At 40.1% G+C, this 19,217-nt stretch overlaps 1 protein-coding gene across 2 annotated transcripts in view; it reads left to right on the top strand.

The window, feature by feature from the left end:
- The window catches only part of GRIA4 (glutamate ionotropic receptor AMPA type subunit 4), a 316,665-nt gene extending 304,169 nt beyond the window's left edge, over positions 1–12,496 (top strand). For both annotated transcript variants that reach the window (XM_070751668.1, XM_070751669.1), the window contains exons 16-17: positions 11,300–11,440; positions 12,371–12,496. In XM_070751668.1, the coding sequence (XP_070607769.1) occupies positions 11,300–11,440; positions 12,371–12,448 (219 nt within the window). In that variant the 3' untranslated portion in view covers positions 12,449–12,496. The remainder of the gene's footprint in view (positions 1–11,299; positions 11,441–12,370) is intronic.
- Positions 12,497–19,217: the final 6,721 nt, after the last annotated feature.

A 19,217-nucleotide genomic window follows, 5' to 3' on the forward strand; every position in this document is an offset into this window, starting at 1 on the left:
TAGTAGGAATAGGATGCTGGACTAGATGGACCATTGCTCTGAACTAGAAGAGCTTCAGATTCTGATATGCCCTTGTTTAAGGTGACTGACGTCTGAGTAAATTTGCATAGGATTTGACTGTTAGTTGTCTATTGCATTTATACCCTGCCTTTGCTCCGTAGAGCTCAAGTTGGCTGTGCTTCGTTGACCAGGAGCGTCACCTGCAGTTCTGAATGCCACTGCAAATCTCCTCAGTACAGGTTAGGTGTAGACGACAAGCGAAGCTGCAGACTTCACTCATGGCAAAGAAGCATCAATTTATCTCTTCTCACTCGCTGGTCCCTTCCCACCCATACCCACCTCCATTGTGGTTTCATGTCATCGATCCATTCTGGAAACCTGTGAGAATTGCAACATCCAATTATGGCCCAGATCCTTCACATATGTATCTCTCCGTCCCATTTGAACAGAATAGAACTCACATCTCAGTAGACAAAGAACAAGGCTGCATGGGTACTAATGCGCCCTCTTAGGTTGCAGGAAAGGGGGCAAGTGACAAAACATGCATCATTGTGACATGGCCGTGCAAGCACCAGCCTTTATATGTGTATCTTTGAATGTGTATGTAGAGGAAAGACAGAGGTTGCATTGTGGCATTGTGATGTGTGTTTTGTCATTCTGGTGTTGTTGCAGTTCAGAAAGGATGCATATGGATCTTAGGGTGGGTAGGAACAGCAGGGTATTCTAGATAGAGTAATAAAGTAAGATTTAGGGGTGACATGATAGCAGGGTTCCAATATCTCAGGAGCTGCCACAAAGAAGAGGGAGTCAAGCTATTCTCCAAAGTGCCTGAGAAGGTAGAAGAAGAAGCAATGGGAGTAGAAATTAAGCAAGGGTAGAAGCAAACTAGAATTAAGGAGACATTTCCTGACAGTTAGAACAATTGAACAGTGAAACAGCTTGCCTCCAGAAGTTCTGAATGCTCCAACACTGGAAGTTTTTAAGAAGATGTTGGATAAACATTTGTCTGAAATGGTGTAGGATTTCCTGCCTAAGCAGGCGGTTGGACTGGAAGACATCCAAGGTCCTTTCCAACTCTGTTATTCTACTCTAGTCTAGTCTATTCCTGATTTTAGAAGCAATGTTTTACAGATTGGAGACAGATCGTGCAGGTTTTCATTAGTGCTTAAAAAAAATAATACTTGTGCAACTTCGTTTTGCACAAATGCGCAATCAATCATCCTGAGAGTCTAGGATTGATTGTAAGGTAGCAGTCAGGCATCACACAATCAGCAAATGTGCTTCAGGATTGTTCATAATAGTATAGCAAAGAACATTTAGGCACAAAAACTCAGCTTCACGCTGCAGCTGTTTGACCGTCTCTAGCACCATTATTTCTACAGGTGTTTTTAGGGCAATCCTTCAGATAATAATATGCCCACCTTAACGTCATTTTACTCTCACAATTGCAAGTTTGAATATAAATCAGAAGGAAAACATTTGCTATTCAGATACAGCCTCGTAAGGATTTCTTTCACATGGCTTAGGAAATTATGCCCATTGAGTTGCATCATGATTTACATTCTCTAACGTCATGGCTAATCTCCAAGAGAAGCAGTTTCTCCAGAGAGCTGAGCCTTCAAGCAGCTGTGTCGAAAGCAACTGATGTTAGATGCCGATTAAAACTGTCCGAACCACTGCAATTTTAATCAGCTTCAGTTATGATATTGGCACGTTAATACATGTGTAGGGTACGACCCCGTGTGGCCATATGTCATGTATTCTATTTATGCCTTTCTCCTTGTGAAATAATGTGTGGGAGAGCATTCCAAGTAATGCACCCATTGAAACTAGAACACCGAGGCAGGTAGATTCTTCAAAGAATAGTTTGTTGGATACATCATATTCGCACAACTGGTGAAAACCATTGGTTTTCTATTTAAAAGTACAGTGGTACCTCGGTTCTCGACCACAATTCGTTCTGGAAGTGTGGTCGAGAACCAATTTGGTTGAGAACCGAATTAATTTATCCCATAGGAAATAATGGAAATGGATTTAATTGGTTCCCAGCCCATTGACTTGCTGGGAACCAATTAAGTCTATTTCCTCTATTTCCTATGGGATAAAGATCTGTTCAGTTTGTTACTGCCAGGCAGGTGCACCAACTTTTTCTTTCCTGGCGGCGGCGGCAATGGCGGCAGCTTCCCTTCGAGGAGCAGCAGCAGTGTCGGGAACGTCACGTGATGAAGGGAAGCCACCGGAGCCGCCGCCGGTGGGAAAGAAAAAGTTGGTGCAGCTGCCTGGAGGTAACAAACTGAACCACTGAGGAAAGGAGCCCCCCGAAGCTGCCGGTATTGCAGCCAGCCCTACCCTCCCTGCAGCTTGGAGCAGTTAGATGGTAGAGACTGGGAGGCTGTTAAGAGGGCGGCCAGGAGGGGCGTGTCGGATCCCGACTTCCATTCCGTCTCACCCCGTCTCCTCAGATCTTGTGGCAGTTGCTTTGCAAAGCTGCCCTGGTCGCACATTTCGCATAGTAAACAAAATTTTCTGTTCAGTATCCGAATTTTTGTTCGGATACCGAAGCAAATTTTTGCAGAAAATTTTGTTCGGTATCCGAAATGTACGAAAACCAAGGCGTTCGAGAACCGAGGTATAACTGTATAGTTAAATAGTAAACCATTGGTTTACTATTTAAAAAGTAAATGATTTCCCCTTCCCCCAAGCCTTCAGTGATATGGTCTAATAAAGATGCTAGTTGGTTGCTTGGTTACTTCACTCTTCCTCTCCCAGCCAGTTGCTGGAGTGACCTTGGTTTCCACAGGAAAACTCTTTGTTTTGACTGCAAAGCCCCAGTTAACTATTTCCCCCTCCCTATTTCCCCTCTTCTGCCTTGTGGCAACCCTGAAGCCATAAAGATGGCCTCAGCCAGGTTCCCTTCAAGGTTGACATCATCTATCGCCTGTAGATGTGTCTGGACTAAACATCTTAACTTTAAATTATGGTTAAAGTTACACTTGAAGGCATGGACATTTTTGACCAATCACTAGCAAAGGAATTACAGTGGTCCCTTGACTTTCGTGGGTCCGACTTTCGCGAAAAGTCTATACCACGGGTTTTCAATAAATAAATAAACAAACAAACAAATACATAAATAAATAGATGAAATAACATTTTTGAAAACCTGTGGTATTTTTTTTTTTTTAAATTTAAATATTTAATATATTTAAAAAGCTCAGCTTCTGCCCCAGCCCCCCAATCCCTCCCCTTTAATTCTCGGAGCGTTGGTACGCTCCACTTGACGCCGAGCCTTGCAGGCGGACAAGACTCACTGCCTCTTTTTCCACCGCTGTTGCTTACTGCTGCCCACCACCACCACCGCCTCTTCTTCCCCCACCCACCTAAGCCGACTGAACTCCCAGCTGATGGGCCTGGAATCCTGGCTTTGAGTCCTGGCCTGGATCCCTCTTACCTTGAGCTTCCCCTGTCCTGATGCTGAGCACCGGTGCTGCTGCCGCCGCCATAGGAGACACCAGCAGCGAGCGCAGCAAAGCCCCCAGCTTGCTGCTCCATTGCCCCTGCGGGTTCTGGGGTTAAGTAAAACCAGGAATGGAGGATGGAGGGGGAGGAAGGAAGGGAGCGTCTCTACTTCACAGAAATTTGACTTTCGCGGGCAGTCTTGGAATGTATCCCCCGCGAAAGTCAAGGGACCACTATACAATCTGTAATGGGCCTGAAATGTATTGGAATCACCTCCCTTACTTTTTTCAAGTTGATCTCATTACTTTAATTGCCCTCAACTCAATCACCTTACCTTCTCCCACCACATTTGACTTGCTCCTTTTCCTCTCTGGGCTAGGCTTTGCACACACAGTGATACCCGCACATACAATAGGACGTAAGAATCCCGTAGTATGGAAAAGCATACATTTGTTCCGATTTTCATAATTCCATCCACACAACGCCTCATCCATTCTGCAATCTCTGTGCAAATCCTGTCATTTTGGATTCCAAAGTGGGGGAAACGGTGCCTTGTTTTTGTTGGATCATCACGCCATCATGCTATCTCTTTTAAAAAAAATTGCAAACATTTCCTGCAACCACAGCAGCAACAACATTTGCATGCCAGGCTAAGCATGGGATGTCTCCCCATTTGAATTCAGATGTGATTCCTCTCTTAATTAATATCTCATGAAGGACTTGGGTATTTTGTTCCTCTTAGCGCTTCCTTGTTTCCATAATATTTTAAATCCTTCTATTGGCTAACCGTTGTAGACTTTGGCTGGGATCTAAAGAGCCGCTTCCAATGCCTTATTCAAACTGGCATCCTCCAGAGGTTTTGCACCACAATGCCCAGAATTTGCAGAGAGCCTTTGGAGAATGCCATGTTGGCGAAGACATGTTGAATCCAATGTCCATAGTACTGATATACTGTTGCTTGTTTTCCTTTCCTAGTCTGCAGCTTCTCTAGCTGCCCACACTGATCTGAATAAGCAAAAAGGAGGAGTTCTCTCCTGATTAGGGGTGACATTCAGTAGTGGGCTGCTGCATGGACGGTCCGGTGCGCAGTCCTAGTTGGAAAAACGGAGGTGCGCCTGCATCTCTGCATTCCCCGATGCACGCACGCACGCACGCACCTGTGTGAGATTCAGCTTCTGCACATGCACAGGAAGTGAAATCTCACGTGAAGATGCTTGCGTGTGAGAGATTTTACCAATTTTTAGTGGGTATTTTCGCTTCGGCGCATGCGCGGAGGAAAAGAAATTGCCAAAAATCACCGAAATCTCGTGAGCATACTTGTGCGAGATTTTGCTTCCTGCGTGTTCTGTCGGGCTCTCTGGTGGAATCCTCCCAAAAATTCACAGGTACAAATTTCAGACACACACACGTTTGAAAATTCAAAACAATGTTCTTTATAATGAAAATTCACTTAAACTAAGCCCTCTTTTGGTATAGCAAAGAGCACTCGTCTCCAAACAAACTGGTAATTTGAACAAATCTCTTATCAGTTCTGTGATACTTATCTTGCAGCTGTGAGGCAATTCACAATCCTGCTTTCACAAAGTGACACACACTTTAGTTTCAAAGCAGGGAAAAAGCAACACACCAAGGTCGAAGTCAGCAAAGCAGGCACGAAACACAACCATCAGATAATCCTCCACAATGGCCAAACCCACAGGCTGCTATTTATAGCAGCCTCACTAATGACCACAGCCCCACCCAACCACAGGTGGCCTCATTTTCTTTGATAATAATCTCTCAGTTGTTGTTGCCTATGCATCGCTCTCCCCATGCGTGGCTGTATCATTAACTCTTGTTCTGAATTCAAGGAGGAGCTAGATAATTGATCTCCTTCTGAGCTGTCTGCCACACTCTCCTCCTCCCTGTCACTCATGTCTTCTTGGTCAGAGGAGCCTTCATCAGCAGATTCCACCGGGGGCAAAACAGGCCTGCAGCATGTGGATGTCTCCCCCACATCCACAGTCCTTGGGGCAGGAGCAGGGCCAGAGCTAACCACAACACTGTGCATGCGCAGAAGCCAAATCTCATGCCGCCATGTACTTGAACTGCCAAACCTCTGGCAATCAGCATCAGCAGAAGTACTCTGTAGTACAGAACTCTAACAACTCTAACAACTCTGTAGTACAGAACTCTAACAACTTCACCACCGTGGCTCTAATTAAGCATACTGTTTTGCTGGTAGCTCTGTGGTTCCTATACTGTATAACAGTGATGGCTAACCTTTTCGGCACTGAGTGCCAAAAAGGGAGCATGTGCGCTCAGGGGCGCCAAGTGCCCAAAAGGGAGCACTTTTCATGCTTCTCTGGACAATGACTAGGAAGAGGAGCTGCACAGGGGGAATGCACGTGCTGGAAAATGAACTTCCAGTTTCCGGCGCATGCATGCGGGCCAGCCAGCAAGTCTTCCAGTTAACACCAGGCATGCCTACATGCTTACACCAGAAAATAGAAGACTATCTCTTCCGGTTTCCGGCAGTGATGATCACACAAAGGCCAACTGATTGTCACATGCGCATGTGCACCAGAAACCTGGAAGAGGAATGGGCAATGCTTTGTGTGCCAGGTGACATGGTTCTGCATGCCACTTCGGGCCCACGTGCCATAGGTTCCCCATAGTGGCTGTATAGCTTCATTCTAAACCACTACTACAGACTCAGCTCAAACCATCTTCCTAATTTATCAGTAGTTGATGTTCTGATTTCAAATTAAGAATGATGCAGACAATATCAGTCGGGATACAGGTAATCCTTGAGTTACAGCTATAATAGTCGCAGTCCTAACTAAACGATGGTCATCAATGGGCCAGTTATGTGACCAACTCGCTTTTATCATCTTTTTTTTTACAGCAGACTTTAAGCTAACCACCATGGTCATTAAGCAAAACTGTTGTCATTAAGTTAATGCCATGATTAAATGAACTAATAGTTTACAATGGAAGAGATTTTGCTGCAAACTGCAAGTAAATAGTAGCATTCCACAAAATCGTTGTAAAACGCGGCCATTACAAACGGCTGTGAATACAACCTAGTTTACTTGGGACCAAAATGTAGTCACATGACCAGAGGGAGCTTCCTTTGAACCTTGAATCTGGGTAGTAAGTACCCTCCAAGTTGGTCCATCAGAACTTCGTTTGCTAAGCAACTGGTCATAAGTTGAGGACTACTTGTATTATTGGCAGCTGTGGCTTTGCAATGTAAACAGGTTCAAGGATGGCCCATGTTACTGTGGTGCCTGATACAGAACAGGAAATGGAATGGATAGTATGATAGAAAACAGAACCCAAATTATCCTGATTTTTTTAAAAAATGGGTTTAAAATAACAAGAAGAAACTGAATAGGGACAAGTGCAAAGTGCTTCACTTCACTTAGAACAGCATCCCTCAACTTTGGCAACTTTCACATACATGTGTGGAATTCAACACCCAGAAATCCTCAGTCTGCATGTTAATTGGGGGATTCTGGGAATTGGAGTCCTCACATCTTAAAGTTATCAAGGTTTAGAAGCTGGGGAAAAATTATCAAATGTGTGGCTTGGTAACTGTAGGCATATTTGAGTTGATCCCAAAAATGCAAAAGTAAATTTGAGTTGCATCAATAGAAGTACAATTTCTAAGTTACAAGGAGGAAATTTCTCATTTATTATATCTTAGTCAGACTTTACATCAAACTCGCAGTGTCAAGTTGTGGCCACGTGATGTATCACGACTTTTTACCCTTCGCTAAAGTTGAAATGGTCCATGATGCATCGGGCCTGCGAACCACGAATTCTATACCCCTGCTTTACATCAAATGCTCTATTCAGTTCTGGGCACCACATTCTAAGAAGGAAACATTCGGAAAAACGCTTACAAAGAATGAAAATAATAATGATAGCAAACAAAGCAAAACGAAATAGCCCCAAAAATAACAAAAACAAAGCAATAAAAAAGATAATAAGGATTTATTTCCTTGTTTATTAAAGTTTATGCCACTCATTTCACTAGTGAAGGAAATATTTTTTTGTTCAACATTTGTTGCATTATTCTCATCCAAGGTCATACAGAACTAATTTATCCTACCTGAATCTGCTGAATACAATGTTCTGAAAAGAAAATTAACTATTGTATAAATTTAAGAATGGCATAGTCTTTTTTCTAATAACATAACTGATGTAGGAATTTCAGAAATAATTAAGACACCAGGACCAACCTGTACAATTAAGGGATGGTAATCGGGTTTAAATAACAATTTAAAATTTGAGCAGATATCCCACGGTATTGTTAAAAAGTCAGTTAGAGTGGCATGGCAGCCTAGAAAGTGGAGTTCAATCGGAAGGCTGTGAGTTCAAGTTTCAAGTTTTATTGGATTTATATGCCGCCCCTCTCCGAAAACTCGGGGCGGCTAACAACAATCATGAACAATATATAATAAAATCCAATACTAAAAGCAAATTAAAACCCCTTAATATATAAAAACCAAACATACCATGTATACAGTGGTAACGGCCTAGGGGGAGAAAAAAGTCTTAATTCCCCCATGCCTGGCGGCAGAGGTGGGTTTTAAGTAGCTTACGAAAGGCAAGGAGGGTGGGGGCAATTCTAATCTCTGGGGGGAGTTGGTTCCAGAGGGCCGGGGCCGCCACAGAGAAGGCTCTTCTCCTGGGTCCCGCCAAGTGGCATTGTTTAGTTGACGGGACCCGGAGAAGACCCACTCTGTGGGACCTAACTGGCCGCTGGGATTCGTGCGGCAGGAGGCGGTCCCGAAGATATTCTGGTCCGGTGCCATGAAGGGCTTTATAGGTCATAACCAACACTTTGAATTGTGACCAGAAACTGATCGGCAACCAATTCAGACTGCGGAGTGTTGGTGTGACATGGGCATATTTAGGGAAGCCCATGATTGCTCTCGCAGCTGCATTCTGCACGATCTGAAGTTTCCGAACACTTTTCAAAGGTAGCCCCATGTAGAGAGCTGGAAGTTCAATCCTAGGTAGCAGCAGATATTTCTCTTTCCAGGCACATGTGCAAACTCCACATAGGCCAGTTCTCCACAAATTAAACATCTGGCAAGTAAATGCTCAGCTCCATCCCAACTTCACACCAATGCAAGAGATTACAGGATCGTTAAAAGACGGTTAAAAGAAAAGAAAAAAGAAAGTTGATTCATAATATAGACATGATTTAATTGTCTGTATTACCATTGAACAGCCTTATAAATTCTAGTTTTGAAGAACTGAACAATACTATAAATTGATTTGAAACAGGTGGGGGAGGACGGCCTGAATCTATCAAAAATGACCCCCTTTTTTTGTGTGTGTATACATAAATATTTTATTAATTAATTTATTTATTTATTAAATTTGTATGCCGCCCCTCTCCGTAGACTCGGGGCGGCTCACAACAGTAATAGAAAAAACAATGTACAATACAAATCTAATAATTAAAACTAAAAACCCATAATTTAAAAAAAACATGCACACAACATACCATACATAAACAATATAGGCCTGGGGAAGTTATCTCAGTTCCCCTATGCCTGACGGCAGAGGTGGGTTTTAAGGAGTTTACGAAAGGCAAGGAGGGTGGGGGCAGTTCTAATCTCAGGGGGGAGCTGGTTCCAGAGGGTCGGGGGCACCACAGAGAAGGCTCCTCCCCTGGGACCCGCCAAACGACATTGTTTAGTCGACGGGACCCGGAGAAGGCCAACTCTGTGGGACCTAATCGGTCGCTGGGATTCGTGTGGCAGAAGGCAGTCCCGGAGATATTCTGGTCCGATGCCATGAAGGGCTTTAAAGGTCATAACCAGCACTTTGAATTGTGACCGGAAATTGATCGGCAACCAATGCAGACTGCGGAGTGTTGGTGTAACATGGGCATACCTTGGGAAGCCCATGATTGCTCTCGCAGCTGCATTCTGCACGATCTGAAGTTTCCGAACACTTTTCACTGCTGTATGCTATGCATTGCTCTTTTGCATGTAATACGCATCCTTGACAAAGATTACCAAGTCAGTGTGTTTTACTAGCATGCTTGGTTCAAGTCTTCTTTTAATATTCCTTTACACTTCAGTTGCAGCCACAACTTTTAAAATATCGCAATACTACTACCTTTTCTTAGAAGAAAGGCTCATCAAACTTAATGGAACCTTTGACCAAATAAAAGCAAGAATCACTCCAAACATTTTTTTTTTTTAAAAAAAAAAGTTTACATTTGATTACAAATAACCACTGTTGGATTTGATGAACCTTACAGCCAACTCAAAGTTAGGAAAAAGCAACATTATTTGAAATGGGCTTTAAATTAGTTATGTGCAATGGATTGAAATCAGGCTTAGCTTTAAAATAGATTTTGTGGGAATTAGTGGGACCCGTTATGGATGAGTAACTCTAAGCTCCAAAGATTTAATAGATGTATTATTGCATGATATCCCTTCATAATTTATAGGAACTGTTATTTTTAGATAGTGACATTTTCTATACTTTTGAGTTCTTTAAACAAAAAGTAGAATAAGGGAGCAAATGAAATTAACTCCCAATGGCTTCACTGAGAGAGATTTGATTGAAACTTTAGCCACTGAAATACACAGAAAATGTGGATTTTTTTTTAAACCCTGGGCCTCTATAGACAGTATCAATATGATACTGTAACTGCACCTTCATTCAGTGTTGGCAGTTCAGTGTTGGCAAATACTTCAAAAGAAAAGGATTTAGGGGTAGTGATTTCTGACAGTCTCAAAATGGGTGAACAGTGCAGTCAGGCGGTAGGGAAAGCAAGTAGGATGCTTGGCTGCATAGCTAGAGGTATAACAAGCAGGAAGAGGGAGATTGTGATCCCCTTATATAGAGCGCTGGTGAGACCACATTTGGAATACTGTGTTCAGTTCTGGAGACCTCACCTACAAAAAGATATTGACAAAATTGAACGGGTCCAAAGACGGGCTACAAGAATGGTGGAAGGTCTTAAGCATAAAACGTATCAGGAAAGACTTCATGAACTCAATCTGTATAGTCTGGAGGACAGAAGGAAAAGGGGGGACATGATCGAAACATTTAAATATATTAAATAAGGTCCAGGAGGGAAGTGTTTTTAATAGGAAACATTTAAATATATTAAATAAGGTCCAGGAGGGAAGTGTTTTTAATAGGAAAGTGAACACAAGAACAAGGGGACACAATCTGAAGTTAGTTGGGGGAAAGATCAAAAGCAACGTGAGGAAATATTATTTTACTGAAAGAGTAGTAGATCCTTGGAACAAACTTCCAGCAGATGTGGTAGATAAATCCACAGTAACTGAATTTAAACATGCCTGGGATAAACATATATCCATCCTAAGATAAAATACAGAAAATAGTATAAGGGCAGACTAGATGGACCATGAGGTCTTTTTCTGCCGTCAGACTTCTATGTTTCTATGTTTCTATGTTTCTATTCCCAAACTCATTTGCAAGCAAGCATCTGTCTCATAGTTTTACTGATTTTACATTTTTAGAAAGATAGAAAACAAAAGTATAGGGACCGATTGCTTAGGAAACTGGGCAACAGAGACACATTTTATATTTACAGTCTTTTATTAAATTTTTAGTATAAATCAAATTCCCAGGTTGATATTTGAGAGCTTTATTTTTTTGTGTGTGTTTTTAAAAAAGACAAATTGCATTATTATTTTTATTATTACTCTTATTATTATCATGTAGCACAATAATGCAGATGTCTACCTACAGAAATTTTTGGTGTTTGCTGTCTACTATCTTCCCAGGGAATAGATTCATGGTAACACTTCCTTTTCTTCCCTCTTTCCCTCTGTTCTGTTTTCTTACTTCCTAGCTGACCTTTTCTGAAGCCATACGAAACAAAGCCAGATTATCAATCACGGGAAGCATGGGAGAAAACGGTCGCGTACTCACTCCGGATTGCCCAAAGGCCGTACACGCTGGAACTGCAATTAGACAAAGTTCAGGATTGGCGGTAATTGAATCAGATCTACCATAAAAACCAAAAAAATAATCGAGTGCCTTAATTAACCCGTGTCAGTGACTGACGGGAATACAGCACGGACTGTGTAACATGACACGGGAAATGTCCTTGATGAACTTAGAAACAGGCTGAGTATGGGCAGGGCATCAAAAACGTGTCTTCAACAGCCAATGCGTGCATGGTCTCTGTTCGGAAGCCCTAACTCAGATTTTATATCAGGAAAAAGTTTGTGTGTATGTATGTCTGTATGTATAGATATGTGATATACATGCATATATATCTATATGCATATATGTGCATATATATGTTTATATGCATATAGATATATACACACAAACATACATCTATATAGATATAGATATAGATATATATAAAATTCATAATTTAGTTTTTTGGGGGGAGGGGTTGGGAAAGAAATATGAACCGCAAGAGATTTCTCTCACAAGGACTTGCCAATTTAGCGCATTAAAATCTATGAGGAACAGACTTGAGGGAAGGCCGTGAGCCTTCCTGTCAGCAAAGTGGGGAGCCAGTGGCTGTAGAAATCAATGAACACGTTAACCTGTGTCTCCAGACGAACAACAGTATACAATGGGAAGAATGTCCAGCTGTGGAAACAAGTTTTACTAAACTGTGAGAAGGAGGAGAAAAAAATACATGTAAATCCTGTGAAAAAAAAATTAAAAATACGTTTTTTTTCTTTGGGAACAAAAGAGGAATATTGAAACATGCTTGCTTTTTAATGGATGTAAATTCAGTAGTGGAGAACACAATTCTTTTTTCTAACCATCTTAGGGAACAATTCATTGCAATAACTGATATAAAATGGCATCACTGTAATAAATTTCAGAGACTTTTTTTTTTTTACATTGTTGGCCCTCCTCTCATTTGCTGTTACCGTCATTCTGTTCCATCATTCAGTGTTCGACGGATTTGCATCTGTCTAACTACAAGAAACCAACAAATGCGTTTAGAGAACACCATCAGTCTGCCGTGTAGAATCAAAGAGACTACGGGTCACTCATGTTACCGATATTATTTATAATCTTGTTCTGTGTAAAAAAAAAACCTGTGGTTTTTGTACCCACCAAAAAGGAATAAAATAACAACTGTTCTTTTAACACCTGGAGTGATTTTTCTGATATGATGAATGAAGTTTGCAGAGTTAAGACAAGTTATATTAACACAAAGTTGTGTATCAATGACATGAAGTATTTTTTTAAGAATGGAAAAAGAATAACGTCTTTGAACTTTGCCATTCATTCAGTCCAACACAAATAAACACACTGATACCAAATATGAACTGTAAAGCATGTATATATGACTGCTCAAGAGAACCTAAGCTGTGACAAGAAAAAATATAATTTTATACTTTGCATTCATTATAATAATTAAACAGATGTTATTCTGCATTTTATTTTATCCATTGCATCCCATTGTTTATTGAGAGAACAAGAAGGAGCTTTATTTAATTTTAAAATTTCACTATGATCAGGAAAAGATGTATTCAACTATTTCTTTGACTGCTGAGCTTTCACTGGATCATAGTTTTGTAATCGGTTTATGTTTTGAAACCATTGTTGTTAAGTCAGTAATGACACTGAGTCCGTTGTAGCTAAACTTGTATTTATTTTACAAGAGCTGTAATGATAACCAGTAACTAACAACTACCTACACCAACAACCCGCGCTGGCAAAACCTTTATACCTTTTCAAAGCGGAGGGAAAAGACTAAGACAGCCGTTTATTTTTGGCGGGATTTTGTCTCAGCCAATCAGCGGTTGTTGCTGGCAGCCGTTCGGGAACCAATCAGTTTGCTTGATTTGTTTAACTGTCAGACATAACAATTGTTCAGGGTTATTTTTGGCACTTTTGCAGGATTCAAGTATGTGAATAGAGGGTTATCAGTAAGAAAGTAAGAAATGTATAAATGCTTCCTGTTGACAATTGGGAAATATTATGAATCCGGATCTGGACTTATGTGACATATTCATAATTCAATTCCTTTATTGCTTTCTCACCAAAGCTCCAGAAAATAATCATTATCACTTGAACAACTGTTAAATTAAAATGTGGAATCTGAATTTGAAAAAAAAGGGACAAAGGTTAGTGATAGCCAACCAATATCCTATTCACAATTATATCCCAGAACCACTAACCTAGTTTTCCTTATTCTCCTTGGATTCAACTGCACATTTATGTATATTTGTATGCATACAATTTTTGAATTACATTGACGGTAATTTTCTCTTTCTCAACAGAAGCCTAGATAAAGCTTTCCAAAACAAAATTCAGAAATAATCTATATTTTCCTTCTCCTTCTCCTCCTTTTTCAAGTTAAGGATATTTATTCTATTTATTTACAACTTTTGTAAACTGTCCCAGTTCTAACAGATAGTTTACAAGAAAGTAGAAGTAAACACATTGAAGGAATATAAAAGCAAAGATTTATGAATCAGACTAAGATAACAGTGATACCTATGATGATGCCTACCCTCAATACAGACAATAAGCATACTAAAACAGCAATTTCTACAGCCTTACAAAACGCAAGAGGAGATACAACCAAATTAAATCCAAAGGCAGAGTGTTCTATAGAACCAGTCTTCAACTTTAAAAAAATCATTTTGCCTAATTCAAATATCATGTACTCTGTAAGAACAAAGGAGATGCACATTGTCCTCTAATAATGAATTATTAATTTAATTCATTAATACGGCCACCAATTTCACGGATGTGACTCTGAGCAGCTAATAGCATATTAAAGACAATATGAAGAAACCTAGATAGACTGAATTTTTGTCAAGGTAATACTGAATATCTATGCCCTGTAGGGCTTGAAAGATAATAATCAGGTCTTGCATTGGGCCTGGAAGGCAAAGGAGTACAGTAACAGTAAAACTGGGGTTTTGCTGAAGTTGTCCTGATGATAATCTGTCCACCATATTCTGTATATGTTGCAATATCCCAATCATTTCCAAAGAGTACCACATAGAATGCATTATATTGTTCAACCACCATGGGATATTGGATGGGAGTTCTTGCACTAGAAAGAAGGTTGATTGATTTAAACAGGAGTGCTTAGATCTGGCCCATGGGGCTACCCTGGAAATAGCGTAAGACCGGCCTGCAGTGCCTCTGTTAGAGAAAACAGAGCTTGTAAGGGCTGTGTTCAGACCTCCCAGGCTCCGTTTTTGCAGGCAGAGCACTACCAGAGGCTGTTACAGGTGAAAATTGAGCTCTGGGGGCTGCACATGATCTTCACGAGCTCCATTTTTGCTGGCAGAGTGCTAGCAAAACAAAACGTTAGCAAAAGTGGTATTCAATCACACGAGTGAGGTCGAGCTGGCCAAGCCCACCCCAAACCCCCGAGGTCAATCACAACCTTGATAGAATAGAATAGAATAGAATTTTTATTGGCCAAGAGTGATTGGACACACAAGGAATTTGTCTTGGTGCATATGCTCTCAGCGTACATAAAATAAAATATACATTTGTCAAGAATCATGTGGTACAACACTTAATGATTGTCATAGTGCTCAAATTAGCAATGAAGAAGCAATATTAATAAAAATCTTAGGATATAAGCAACAAGTTACAGTCATACAGTCAACATGGGAGGAAATGGGTGATAGGAATGATGAGAAAAACTAGTAGAATAGAAGTGCAGATTTGGTAGAAAGTCTGACGGTGTTGAGGGAATTATTTGTTTAGTAGAGTGATGGCGTTTGGGAAAAAAACTGTTCTTGTGTCTAGTTGTCTTGGTGTGCAGTGCTCTGTAGCGACGTTTTGAGGGTAGGAGTTGAAACAATTTGTGTCCAGGATGTGAGGGGTCAGTAAATATTTTCCCTCAATGAAATCAAGATTGACATGCCTGGATTAAAAAAGGGCTCCGTATACTTTCAGTCTCAAAGAAAGCACCGTGAAGTTAAGGAGTTACAAATTAAACTTCCTGCGAAAGGAAAGGTAAAATGTGTTTACCGCTTTTGACTAAACATGGCAAGGAACTAGAAAATGGCCTGCCAAAATAATGGCAGTTGACATCTAAATTCTGGCACTTAGCTTAAAATCTTTCACTGAGAATCATGAACCAAAATTTCCACAAGATTTACCTCATGCTCCTTAGTCGAATTGGGAAGAGGGAGTATTTCACTTGTTCTTAAAATGGATCCCAATCAAGTGGACATCCATTTCTGCAATGGAGTGTCAAATATAAGCAGGATGGCTCATTCAGCAAAAATATCATGCCATTTTCAGTGATATCTTCATTTTTCTCATGATTACGTGGTGTTTCCCCTGAAATCACCCAATATTCCCAATTACTGTGGGAATTTTACTAATATGATTTTTTTTTAGGTGGAATCAGTGCTGAGTCAACACCAAAGATTTTGGAAGCAGAAATGTTAACTTAAACAAGGTAGTAATGAATTTATGAAGATATCCTCACAAGAGCAAATGCTAATGTTCATTTTAAAATATATATATATTGATTTTTTTTATAACAATGAAACATGCACACAACATAAAATAATGTGCTCAGTGTTCAAAGTGCTTGCTACCAGACAACATTCATTCATTCATTCATTCCTCCATCCATCCATTCATTCATTCATTCATTCTTTGATTTGATTTGATTTGATTTGATTTGATTTGATTTGATTTGATTTGATTTGATTTGATTTGTATGCCGCCCCTCTCCGTAGACTCGGGGCGGCTGACAACACAATAAAACAGTTCATGACAAATCTAATAAGTTACAATTTAAAATATTTAAAAAACCCCATTATTAAGCAGACATACATACAAACATACCATACATAAATTGTATAGGCCCGGGGGAGATGTCTCAATTCCCCCATGCCTGACGACAAAGGTGGGTTTTGAGGAGTTTACGAAAGGCAAGGAGGGTAGGGGCAGTTCTAATCTCTGGGGGGAGCTGGTTCCAGAGAGTCAGGGCCGCCACAGAGAAGGCTCTTCCCCTGGGGCCCGTCAACCGACATTGTTTAGTTGACGGGACCCGGAGAAGGCCCACTCTGGGACCTAATCGGTCTCTGGGATTCATGCAGCAGAAGGCGGTCTCAGAGATATTCTGGTCCGATGCCATAAAGGGCTTTATAGGTCATACCCAACACTTTGAATTGTGACTGGAAATTGATCGGCAACCAATGCAGACTGCGGAGTGTTGGTGTAACATGGGCATACCTGGGGAAGCCCATGACTGCTCTTGCAGCTGCATTCATACCCCTCCACCAAAATGGGGGAATATTTTCTATGTACCATTTTAACTCAAGAGCAATATATCTATTTACATATTATAAAGTAATTCTAATTTATTTTTTATAGCATGGTCTCGAATGCTAATGTTCATTGATTTATTCCTATTTGTAGAATTTGGCCGCTACCACACCCTTTTAAATAAGGGGGTGTTTTTCTACCCAATTGAAGAGATACATTTGCTAAATATTTATTACAATGGGAAAAATATTTCGGGAAGAAATTTTAAAAAAAATTTAAGGGAGGGGGAAAAGCTGCAAGTACACTAAATAATAAGGCAGCTCATCCTCCATTATTTCACTGCATATGCAGTGCAATGAATTATTATATTACATTACAGTATTTGACTTGGTTGCACTGCAAATCTTACCATTAGCTGCAGATTAGCAAACACCTAGAAAGTTTGAAATAGAAGCAAGCACTGACCCCGTTATTTTATATTTCTACCTTGTAAAAATATATTTACATTATCATCTTCCCTATCTTTTGTTTTCTTTACAGTATGCCTATTCCTCAGCAGCTTTCCTATATTCTCTGTAGTGCAACTTACACCTTTAGTTAGCAATTACAAAGTTAACTTTGATGCAATATTAATAATGTTCTGAGATTCTCAGCTCTAAGCCCGCCTTTGCTTAGAGCAGTGTTTCTCAACCTTGGCCGTTTGAAGATGTGTGGATTTCAACTCCCAGAATTCCCCAGCCAGCAATGCTGGCTGGGGAATTCTGGGAGTTGAAGTCTGCACATCTTCAAACAGCCAAGGTTGAGAAACACTGGCTTAGAGATATTAAATTGTCCATGAAGTCAACTTAAAAAAACATTAATTCAGTAATTAAACAATGCAATCAATTCTAGACAGTGAGAGATGTGTTACAAAAGTGGAACGGCCAATCAATTAATTTATATATCAATCATTGAAAGATTGCTTGTTCTGCTGTGATAAATTTCCTTTCCTGCCTACTTGCTAGAACATTTAGTAGTTTTTATCCCTATATTTTATGTTCGGAGTTTTCTCATCTCTTCTCAGTCACTGTTTTCAGATATGCATTCGTTTTCTGCGTGTCCTCATAATGGATTTGATGCTGGAGTGGCATTTTTCAGCAGCTTCCCTCTAGCACATAGATAGCAACCCATGATATGCAAGTTACCTGCTGTTAAGAATCATTTAACATATGGGTAGATATAAATAAAATTGCTGGGCCAGATTTTGGAGTTAAAGTGTCATGGAGGTTAATTCCCAAATGTTGCTTCTTTAACACTTCAAAACCTCTCACTGTTGTTCATGAACAATCCAGATAAATCTTTTTGAACATTTAAAGAAAAGCATATTTGTTTGATCTATCAAAATGTGTTGTATTGTTGTTTATGACAAAGAACCAAGGTCCATAATAATTCATGTAGACCTACTGTATGGAGAAAGTATTTATTTATTCATACGTACGTACATACGTACGTACATAAATACATTTATAGGCCACCCAACTTACTCAAAGTAAGTTCAGGCAGCTTACAATCCCACTTCGTCACTACATAACAGTTACATTTTGCTTTCACCTGATAGAAACCATATATATATATCATAGGCTGCGGTGCATTTATTTGTATGAATTTATATTAGAGCTAACTCATTTACAACCAGGTCTAAGCAATCACTGTTTTCAGATGTGTATTAATTTTCTGCATGTCGTCATAATGGATTTGAGCCTAGAATGACATTTTTTACCATCTTCCCTCTAGCACACATAGGCAACCCATGATATGCAAGTTACTGTACCTGCTGTTAAGAATCACTTAACATATGGTAGATATAAATAAAATTGTTGGGCCAGATCTTGGAGTTAAAATATCATAGAGGTTAATGTCCAAATGTTGCTTCTTAACACTTCCAAACCCCTCTCAATGAGTTTAAAAGTCACATTTCAAAACCAAAAATAAATACCCCAGTGCCTCCCAAAGAGGAAAAAAATAAATAAAATTGGGCTTTGTCTATTCGAAGTGAAATTTAAAAATTCAGTCCCCAACCACAGTAGTGGTGGTAGTGATTTCTGACAGTCTCAAAATGGGTGAACAATGCAGTAAGGCGGTAGGGAAAGCAAGTAGGATGCTTGGCTGCATAGCTAGAGGTATAACAAGCAGGAAGAGGGAGATTATGATCATACTATATAGAGTGCAGGTGAGACCACATTTGGAATACTGTGTTCAGTTCTGGAAATCTCACCTACAAAAAGATATTGACAAAATTGAACGGGTCCAAGGACGGGCTACAAGAATGGTGGAAGGTCTTAAGCATAAAACGTATCAGGAAAGACTTAATGAACTCAATCTGTATAGTCTGGAGGACAGAAGGAAAAGGGGGGACATGGTCGAAACATTTAAATATGTTAAAGGGTTAAATAAGGTCCAGGACGGAAGTGTTTTTAATAGGAAAGTGAACACAAGAACAAAGGGGCACAATCTGAAGTTAGTTGGGGGAAAGATCAAAAGCAACATGAGAAAAT

The sequence above is a fragment of the Erythrolamprus reginae genome, chromosome 4 (assembly GCF_031021105.1).
Source record: "Erythrolamprus reginae isolate rEryReg1 chromosome 4, rEryReg1.hap1, whole genome shotgun sequence".
In the NCBI taxonomy this organism is placed as follows: Eukaryota; Metazoa; Chordata; class Lepidosauria; order Squamata; family Dipsadidae; genus Erythrolamprus; species Erythrolamprus reginae.